General features: G+C 42.9%; 1 protein-coding gene across 1 annotated transcript; it reads left to right on the top strand.

Annotated features, from left to right (window-relative positions):
• UMOD (uromodulin) lies at positions 1-10,635 on the top strand. The gene is made up of 10 exons (XM_090024693.1): positions 1-7; positions 2,253-3,041; positions 3,144-3,248; positions 4,509-4,717; positions 6,780-6,928; positions 7,649-7,894; positions 8,857-9,019; positions 9,142-9,220; positions 10,094-10,135; positions 10,568-10,635. Exons 1-10 carry the CDS (start codon positions 1-3, stop codon positions 10,633-10,635), a joined length of 1,857 nt encoding a protein of 618 aa, XP_089880819.1.
• Positions 10,636-11,117: the final 482 nt, after the last annotated feature.

The raw sequence follows: 11,117 nt of genomic DNA, 5'->3' as shown, positions 1-11,117 counted from the left end.
ATGTCAGGTGAGTGCCTTGGTTTCTGCCAACTGTCTCAGATTGGAAAGTATGCTTCAAGTGCAAAAGGGTGGTGGGAGGATAAATGCATTAAAAACTGAGGCACTCAGGTACAATGGTAATGAGGGTCAAGTAAATATCTAAAATAGAGGTGGACAGATTGATGAGATTACAAACTGAACTATGGAGAAGTGATAGGAAGAATGGCACTAATATACTCATATTCTTAGTACATTTGTGCGTGTATGCTACAACCAGTCATTCATCCTTCAAAAGTCTGAGGCAGTCTAGAAGCCTGTTAATGAGGATATTTGCCAATTTAAAATCATCATGTGGCTCCTCTTCCCTTTTTTCACATGAGTAGAACCCGATTCAAGACCCAGTGCTATCAGTGGGAATATCCCATTCCATTTCAGAGGCTCTGGGTCAACTCCATACGCATAATTTTCTGAGAAAAATAATCTTTTTTTTTTTTTTGGTGAAAAATACAAATTTGGTGACTCAAATATTTTGTGAATTCATGTTAAAACTTGCCAAATTGCTAGTTTGCAGGGGAGGGAGAGGGAAATTGAAAAGTCTGCTATTTGCCCAGCTCTATCTTTATTGCACTGTTCATTGGGGGATCTAAACACGTTAGAAATAGAATTTGCTAAAACTGATAACTCTGAGGTAAAATTAACTCTGTAGATGTAGGGAAAAAAGTGTTAAAATAATTAGCTGGTATTTTAAATTAATCAACATCAATTATGTTCACAAACTTCTTGCGCTGATTTCCTCAATTGCTCACAGAAATCAAAAATTAAAGTTCCTAAAAAAAATTCTAAACCTTAATCCTCCTCTCTTTGAATTTATCTCAAATCTTCCATTCACCTCAGTTGGAGCAGGATTGGGCTATTGTACAGAATGGCCGTATTTTGGGACTTTTTGAGAACTTGCACCTCTCATAGCCTTCAGGGGCTGGAGAGTCTCAGAAGTTTTATAGCCAATTACTGTAATACAGATCCAAGGACAGGTAGGTCAGCGTGCAAGCCAGGTTGCAAAGTGAAATTAAATAAATTGAAGATTTAACCTGTAATATTAACATCTCTTTATTTTCTACCATAGATAATAAAACTAAACATGCAGGGTCTTTTTTATCTCAGCCTGCTGTTAGCTGGCCTTCAGTGTTACATGTCTTCAGAAACAACAATATGTAAGTAAAACCAGTTCAAGACACTACTTAGCATACATGTTTTGATCTTTTGTTCATACATGACCAATCCTTTCACTTTCTGCACTTATTAGTCAAGAGTATATATACTAGTTTTTCCTTCTGACTCATGCTTATCCCACGTGCATAAAAAGTCTCTTAGCGAAGCAAATTGGAGTTTTGCCATTGGCTTCAATGGGAGTAGATTACAGTGGTACAAACTTGAAGCATCTACAGAAATGTCTGTAGGACACCAGGAAGTTCAGTTTGATTTTAAATAAACTGAGGGCCCAATTCTTAAAGAAGAACAGTCTTCAGCTCTCATTTATATCAGTGGGCATTTGAGTACTCAGAACCCTACAGGATTGGGCCACAGGACCCCAACATTTTGGGTACTCTTTGTTGTACGTTACTTAGTTTCTAGGCTATTCTTTTTATCATGGCTTGAAGGCTGCTTTCCAAACATGACCCCATATGGTCTCACCTTATCACCACTGAAGTTAGTGGAAAGATCTTTACTGACTTCACTTTTCCTTCATTGCAGTTTAAACCAGTTCCTTGTGGACACAATAAATACCTCATTAGCATCCTCTTTTTTGGGGGGATTTGAATTCACCCCTCAGGCCTCTCTTCTCTGGATTCAATAATCCCAGGTCTTCCTTACCTGGCATATTGTCTATGCAAATGGAAAACCTGCACTCACAAATAATATACTGTTTGAACAAAGTGCCATTTACACAAGAAAAAGCAAGGTTTCCCAGGTGCCATGCTTGAAAACCATTCTACTTTAGGAGAGCGATTCAGATGTGATATAAGCACCAGCAATACCTACTACAACCAAGGATAGCTGCACCCTAAATACTGAATGAATTTGGCTTATCTTTACAGACAGTTTTATTGACACACATGTCGCACATCTGATTATCACTTGCATGTTTCTTTGATGAATCACTGCTCCCAATAGGGGCACAGAACTTGCACCAATTTCCTTGGACAGTTTGTTTAAATGAACAAAGCTTGTGAAGCTCACAAATAAGTCAGTTCTCTGTATTTGTGCTTAAACAGCTTCAGCTCGCTGCTCAGACTGTCATAGCAATGCCACCTGTGAGGAGAACGATGGCCTTCGAAAATGCGTGTGCAAAGATGGGTTCGCTGGCAATGGCTTCAGTTGTTCCGATGTGGATGAATGTGCCTTTCCTGGTTTGAACCTGTGTCCAGCAGGCGCCTGTGTAAATACCTTGGGCTCATACATCTGCCAGTGCCCCAGTGGGTTCCTGCTTTCCTCAGAGGGTGGCTGTAGAGATATTGATGAATGCTCTACCCCCAACTTAAACCGCTGCCATTCATTAGCAATGTGCACTAACCACAATGGCAGCTATTCCTGCTCTTGTCCCCAGGGGTTTGCTGGCGATGGCTATTCCTGCAGTGCAGAGAACTGCACTCTAGAATCCTGTGACTTTGGAGCTGACTGCTTCAAAATTGATGCATCCCGCATCTGTGCTGACCCTTGTTCAAATTACAAAGTCCTTGACAATTACTGGCGCAGCACCTCCTATGGGTCCGGAAGCAACTGTGATAGTGACAAAGTAGGCTGGTATCGATTTATAGGCATAGGTGGGGAGCGCATGCCAGAAGCCTGTGTACCAATATACAGGTGCAACACTGATGCACCACTGTGGTTAGATGGATCACACCCTTCCAGCGATGCTGGGATAGTCACTCGTAATGCTTGCGCCCACTGGTCAAATACGTGCTGCTATTGGTCAATTGCCGTACAGATAAAGGCTTGCCCTGATGGATATTTTGTATATAAATTTAGTGGAACACCAACCTGTTCTTTGACGTACTGCACAGGTGAGTCACTTGGAACTGTTTGGGGTTTAATGTTTTCCTTCTACAAATAAAACACCAGTACACCTGTTAAATCTCTTTCCCTTTACCTGTCTGACCTTTTAGATCCTGCCTATGTTGGCAACCCATGCTCTTGTAACGCAGATGAGGAATGTAAGCTCGTAAATGGAAGCTGGGGTTGTTACTGCAGAAAGGAATCCAACAACACAGGTATGTAAGTTGAACAGACTACCAAAAAGCAGAAAAACATCTTATTACCTACATAAAGATAGAGGAAAATGATTTTTTTCCCTTTACATGTATGTGTACAGGCTTCAAAACTTGCTAGGATCACCTAGATGCATCTGGGTGCACAGGGTAAATTCTTGGAACCAGTGAAGTCAGTGGCCAAATTCTCATTGACTTCAATGGGGCAAGGACTTCACTCATGGAGTGTATACAGGGACAGGCTGCAACAAGCCTCTTGCTCAAACCTGCATAACTTGCAAAGTGTCAGAAAGGATTCCAGGACCAGGACTTGGGGACTGCAAAATCTGCTCTTTTTCTGGGGGTTCCTTCATTACAAAAGGCAAGGAGAATGCAGAGTTATGACTGTATCATTTTCCAGCAAGCAACCTCATGACTGAAGTCAGCCTGTTAAAGCTGTGGACTAACTGTCCTGATTAAATATCTCTTCCCTTACATTCCACAATGCTGTTCTTCTACAGTCCTACAAGTACTTCACTTTGAATTTAGGGATATATTTAAAAACATGCAGGGTATGTCTTCATGAGACATTTGCTGTGCAGTAGACTAAATAACTGCCCAGTAAATGTCATGCATCTACACATGCACCCCTATTAGGTTGGAGTAAACTAATACAAGTACCATCCTGATGCAGAGTTTTTTAACAGCACATGTGTAGATGCTGCCCCAGCTGGTTGGGGCATGAGGTGCTTCAATGTGGAGGATGCCTGCTGGCTAGCCCCCTGCTGAAGTGCCCTCATGCTCCAGCCAGCCCCTCCGGAGCATGTTGAGCTGGGAAGGAGCAGTCCTGGGCTGGCAGGCTGATCCCCCAGGCCCCCTGCCAACTGGAGCTGTTCCCACCCGACTCAACCTGCTGTACTCCTGGGTCCACATGTAAACACATGCCCAGGAACAATAAACTCCAGTGTGATAAGCACCAGAGTTTATTGCATCACATTAATATGCATGTGTAGACACACCCACAGATACTCAGTTTACTTCCCATTCTACTGCACTCAGTCTTCAACAAAACATTTCAGTTTGTTATTAAAAAATCCCACTAAAGTTATCAGTAAGGTGGAAGTGACAGAGCAAACCCTACAAAGCATAAGAGTGAGGGACCAACACAGATCCAATTCACTCCCTTAATACTAATCATGGATTACAAGGTAATCACTGATATACAAAGCAAGAGTTTTCCTTGATAATACCAAGCAACATCTAGTCCTTTTACTGTGTTTTAAGATATCAGAAGTTTGCAACCTGAGCTAGATTGTGGTACAAGTCAAATCAAGGTGTCGCTTAGTAAGTGCCAACTGGAAAACGCTGGATTCCAAGAAATAATCATGTACTTGAAAGACGATAAGTGTGCTGGCTTTGAGGAGCATAACAATAGAAGTTTGGTGTCAGTGGTGACTCCAACGCAGGCTGGAAAGTGTGGAACACTGCTAACGGTAGGTCTCTTTTAGATGTCTCTTCTCCATAATGTACAGTATGCCTCTTATAAAAAAGACAGAAACAGCAGGGTTTGTCAACTGGGGGTACACATACCCCTGGGGGTACTTTGAAAGGTCCCAGGAAGTGTGGGGGGGTGGGCGGGGATTGAGTACCACCACCCTGCGCTGCTACCTCACAGGAGCAGGGATGGGGTAGGGCGAGAGCAGAGCTGCACAGACTCTGTGCTATCACCACTCTGCCACTTACCATGCCCTTGTTTGGTGTCCAGCTGCTCACCACCCCACCCCACCCCAGCTCGGTATCTGGCTGCTTGCCACCCTCCACCGTGGGGTATACTTACTAAAAAGGGGGCTGCTGGGGGTACACTTATTTAAAAAGGTTGAAAACCCCTGCATGACTGTATTTGAGTCAACAAGTGAATGTACCAGTCAGGGGCTAAAAAACGAAAAAAAGTTGGTGCAGTCTCTCTCATCCTTGAAACCTCAGATAAGATGATGCTCATTCCCTAAGCCTATTAGTCAGGGCTTCATCCTGGGAGGTAGTGACTTGGATTTCTTCTTCTTCTTCTTCTTATTAACCTGCTAAGTGACCTCTGGCAATTCATTTCACTTCTTTCTGCTTCTCCTCCTCTCCTTTGTTTTTCTCATTTAGATTTCAGGTAGTTTGAGGTACCAGTCTCAATGTATGTTTGTGCAATGCTTAGCACAAAGGAGCCCTGATCTATTTAAGAGCCTTGAAGCACAACTGTGATATGATCAATTAAGATTAATAAGAGAAAACTCATCATTAAAGATTTTGAGAGATAAGACAAGAAACAGAAGAATAAGGGGTTAAGATAATTAATTGCAAGACCTTACTGGGCATGTCTACATATGCATTTACCCCAGCTTAAATTTACTGTGCAGTAAATTACTGAGCAGTAAGCAGGAATAGGCTGGTGTCTAGATGTGCAGGTATTAAGGTGCAGGTAACAAATTTACCCTTAAGTTGGAGTAAGTCACCATATTTACTGCACAGTATAGATATGCACTAGGGGCGTGTGAAATGGTCCATATGCGATTCAGATTCAGCCTGAACTGGGGACTGAGATTCAATTTATTGATTCAGATCACTCTCCCCGATTCAATTCAGCCAAATCCAAATTTGATGATTCAATGCTGATTCAGAGAAACAGCGATTTGGCCATAGACACCACTTCAAATGTTTTTTCTATGTACCTTGAGGTACCAGGTGTGGATCATGAATGTTGCAATGCTGGGGTGGATGGACCGTCCAACAGGAGGGCAAGGGGGCCCCCCCCCACGTGCTTTGTGGTGAACCTGGAAGTGGACTGGAAGTACTTCCAGACCACTTCTGGGTCCGCAAGAGTGTGCTGGGGGCCCCCCCCGGTGTCTCTCTGGCTTGGTGATCAGCCACAGGGGGACCCCAGGTGCCCCCCCAGACCCAGGAGGCACCAGTCACTGAGCTGAGGGAGTGCGGGGGCCCCCCATGGCATGCTCCCTGGTGGACCCAGAAGTGAACCCAAAGTGTTTCTAGTCCACTTCCAGGTCTGCTGCTAAGCATGCTGGGGAGCCCATCGCACACCTGTTGGACTCTCCACCTACCCCACCATCGCAGCATTCACGAGCCGCCTGATACCTTGAGGTATGTAGGAAAAAGCTGTGTCTACGTCCAAATCTCCAAACCTTTCTGAATCTCCCCGAATTGATTTGGAGGGTTCCGATTCGAGTCAGAGAGACTAAAGGGTCTCCTGATTCAATTCAGATTCAATGATTTGGCCACCAAATTAGATGGAATCTCCACCGAATCGAATCAGGGACTAAAGCTTTGCATAGCCCTAGTATGCACATGTACAAATGTGCCTGAACTGCTCAGTAATTTTAGTTACTGCACAGTAAATGTGCACGTGTAGATGTGCCCACTGAGAAGAATTTGCTTGCTTGTTCCTTTTCCCCCTACTTGTAACAAGATGAAAGCTTGGAGAATGATGAAGTCAGATACTGTAGCATATCAATCTACAAACTGCAGAAGCTATAATGGCTTAATTTTTTCCCACAGAAAAATGCAACACATGCCACCTACAGCAACACTCTTTATCTGGCAGATGGGATTATTGTTAGAGACAATGAAATAAATATTAATTTTTACTGCTCCTACCCACTGGATATGAAACTCAGTCTTAAAACAGCCATTGAGCCTGTTATAAGGTATGGGATTGTATATTAATGAGGAGATACTCATCTAGACAAATGATATTCCCATTTATGTTTGAGCTACCATGGTGGATGTTGTGTCAAGGAGAGGCACTGAAGCCATGCTCATACTCTCTATTTTGTGCAATGTTCTGGTAGTACAAGAACAGTAAAAAGATGCTTCAAAGTACTGTTTAAGTATTTCTGGCTTGTGGGAGAAAGAGCAGGGGTGGGGGGATAATCACCTGTTGCTGTAAAACTGGCCAACCTAGTACAACAGCAGCTGTTCCACTCCACATGGATATAGTGATATATCATCACTGGGACTCAGTGTTGCTGGAATGAGCTATGCCCCTTGAACTAGTCCTGGGCCAGAAGAATAGCCCAAATGGAGCCATTCCAGCCGAACCCTATGGCTGCTCTACCTTGTGCCAAGGGCCAAAACAGTCACCAGTAGCTCCTGGACTAGTGGATCTCAGTTTTGAAATGGAGTGTGTAGTAAGGATACAGTGTGCATAGTGAAAATCCAAAACTTAGTGCTAATGAAGTAAGTTTAAACTTGTCTCTTAGAGTAGTAATATTTTTGAACAGCAACAAATTATTTTTCCTTGCCGGGGTAGCTGGCTGCTGTCTGGCACTGTCACTAATTACCTGATATATCCCTTACGGTCATATTATATTTTCTCTCCCCACAAGTTGCTTTTTGGTTTAAAAACAATTCTTTTGTTGTTTTAGTTCCATCAATATCAGCACTGGCGGCACTGGAATGTTCACAGTGCAAATGGCTCTGTACAGGGATCAAAATTACACTTCGCCTTTTGAAGGCTCAAAGGTTGTGTTATCAACAGATGACATGCTATATGTAGGCATAATGTTTGAAGATGGAGACACATCCCAGTTTGTCTTGCTGATGGAGAGTTGTTATGCTACCCCTGCAAAAAATGCTACTGATCTGACCAAGTATTTCATCATTCAAGATGGGTAAGGCTGATATGCAAAGGATCTTGCCTCTTTCTATCAGCATGTCAACTGACTGTGTGTAATGGACTGGACTTGACGGGGCAGGAGGCCCTTTCCAGTCCTCTTTTCCTGAGAGAGAAGAAAGTCATTAAATCTGTGGCCTGACTAGGACAAATCTTGCCCGAGGCTCTTCTCTGGCGATTATTATTGTATCATCAGAGGGACAAGGAGACAACTGTTTTTGTGGAAAGAATGTCAAAATCACAGACTGTCCCCCCAAAATGAATAAGAGAATTTCTACTCAGGAGAAAGTTCTGTTTTCAAAAGCAGTTTGAAACTGTCCACGGCAGTTAGAAAATGAAGTCTCACGGACAGGCAATTTTAAAATGCTGTTATTGCCCTTTCCTCTGCTACTCATATGCACCAAGCACTCCTGACGGTTTACCAGTTTCCTCCTGGTTGCTGGTCCAGCTTTGCTATAGGAACCACTCAGACCTTCATATATTTCTGTCATTGGCTTGGCCTGAGGAGGAGTCACAGCCCAGCAAACCTGTTATGTTATGGCAGGTGGGACAGATCACAGAGATAAGATGAAACAGGACCTGCTCAGCCTGAAGCATTTTGATGTAGTTCTCTTTCCCAACAGTCAGTCAATCTCCTCCTTTCTGTGTAATACCCTCTGGCAGTGGTACATTATACATATCAAATTACCTAGTTAGTAGGTGACTGGCTTTGGGAGCTGGTAACTTCCCTAAGAAAGGAAATCAGTTCCTAAATGTTTACCTTCACACAATTTAAGTTACCTGCTTACTTTAAATTAACCTGTTCTTTTTTAACCTGCCAACACTTGGTAAATTTAATATACAACACTCTTTATGAGCTATTTATACTGTAGCATCTGAAATGCATAACAAATGCTGACTGCTAAATCATCTGAAATTCAAGTTATCATTATAGCATGGTTATAACAGCTTTTCTTTCAGGTGTCCAAACAGACAGGACTCTACTATATCAGTAGAAGAAAATGGTGTCTCAACTCAAGGACAGTTTTCCCTTCAGATGTTTAAGTTTGTTGGGAACCATAACCTTGTTTACCTACACTGCCAAATACATCTCTGCGATGCCAGCACTGAAGCATGCAAACCTGTAAGTGCATTTATGACAATCAGAAATTGTAGTTCATTGAGGCAAGGACATTTTTCCATTATTAATAAATGCTGCATTGTAAACACCACTGAAGAGTCTCTAATTGGATTTGCTCTTTGCAGTCCTGCTCCAGAAGAAGTCATACTGGGCAGCAACAAGTTGAGACCTACGCTTTGGAAGTGGGACCCATTGCCCGCCAAGGTAAGAGATACCAGCAACACGACAGCTGTGTAGTTTTAACCAGCTCAAAGCTCCATACTCCTTTGCTTAGTGTAAACACAGGAAGGTGCACCAGTTTAAGCCAACAAGTATGATTTTAAGTAAATTTAGCTGTTGATGCAATTTGGTGCATGGATATTTCTAAAATCAATTCAAGCTGGGCTTACAGAAGCCCAGTTTGCTCCTTTAAATTCATCAGAGCAGAGTAAATCAATATTAGGTTTTAAAAGAATAGTTAAAAAGATGTCTCCATGGAAGTGTAGGATAGAAGAGCATAGAGCAAGTTACCAAGCAAGTATATCTGAATACAGACAGATTGCTCCACTGGTCCACCCACTTCTGAATTGGGCATTAGGATCAGGGGCAATGCGTGGGGGTGCACCCCCTACAAAAGGGTGCTGCTGACACTGTCGGCAGCACCCGTGGGCAGCTGCTGCTCCCCACCTGGTGTTGGTGGTGTCCGCAGGTGGTCCGTAATCCCTGCTGGCCACCACCGCTGCTGGCAGCACCACCCCCATCCTGCTGCCGACAGCACCAGCGGCAGCTGCAGGAGCTCCCCTGCTTACCGCCGCCAGGCTCCCACCGCTCCTGCTGGTGCGCTCCCACCACCGCTGTGCGCCCCCAGCCACCAAGGGCACGAGTCATTCACGATGAGGATGATGCAGTTAGTCAGATGCAGTGGTAGAAACAAATGAATATGCACAGATAGCAATGTAATATCACATAGCTATGCAGAAGAGTTAATATGAAGTGGACTGGGGATTTTTACATGTCAAAAAGGGTGCCATGGATTGCTTCTTATGGAATATTGACTAATTATCTACCAACTGGTAATTTTTTCTTCCACTCCTGCAGGTTTTGAGTTTCTCGTAGACAGCAGTTTCTCTCTCAGCTTTGGTAAGTACCTTTCTGTACCTCGTAATTGGAGAAGAAAATATGATGGTCTAGAACTCACCCAAACATCCAGTAAAACCTCAATGCACACAGAAAACAAAAGGAATTCTAAAAGCAGAAATGAAGTGATTTTGTCATTGTTTAGAGAGCTTCTAGGTTGACCTGCCTGCCGTGACATTACTCCTGATTTACACCATCAAAACCAAGTAAAATCAAAAACAGAGCCACATTGTTTTACAGCATGTTTACCATTAAAAATGCAATCATTAATCCATGAAACATATATTGGAAGGTCAGAAATAATTGTTAGGGAGAATAGGCATGATGTGGGCATTATCTGAGATTATTCTGTTAAATCTGGATACATGTTTGTTTTTCAACAGGACATACAATCTTTTAGGAGTCTTCTGATAATAAACTGTTTCCTCTTCCCAGGTTTACATGCTGCTTTGTCAGTGACGGTACCTGGCATTATGGCTCTGGCTCTCCATGCATTTCCATAATAAAGAGGGCTATCAACTTGGTAAAGAGGTTTTATGTGTAAGAGGAATGAAGTAACATTAAGAATTCATAACAGTGCACTTTGCCTATCATTAGAAGGAGGGGGTGGAGAATATGGCAGAGATAATTATATGGTACGTGGTTTCTTCCTTTAAAAGAAAAGCATGGATTTGTATTTTTCTTACATGAGAAGCCATTCATTTTGTAGTTGCAAATATTTTGGTTTTACAAAATATACCATTTTGTAAAGCAAGACCCTCTTAGATATACCCCGTACACTTTCTCCCAAAGGACCTGAAGTGTATTCATTCCACTCCATGTATGTCCAGTCATCTCTGGGGTGAAAGACAGGAATTAACAACTCACATCACAGTCTGTGTGCAATCCAGGGAGAAAAGTCTTGGTCAAGGCTTGAGGACGTATATGGACTGTGAGGCTTACCTCCAGCTCAAAATCTGCTCTTAGTTACAACAGTACAACTTCC

Source organism: Crocodylus siamensis, chromosome 12, assembly GCF_052110815.1.
Source record: "Crocodylus siamensis isolate JL-2025a chromosome 12, ASM5211081v1, whole genome shotgun sequence".
Classification (NCBI taxonomy): domain Eukaryota; kingdom Metazoa; phylum Chordata; order Crocodylia; family Crocodylidae; genus Crocodylus; species Crocodylus siamensis.
This window is presented reverse-complemented; position numbering and strand designations above follow the sequence as displayed.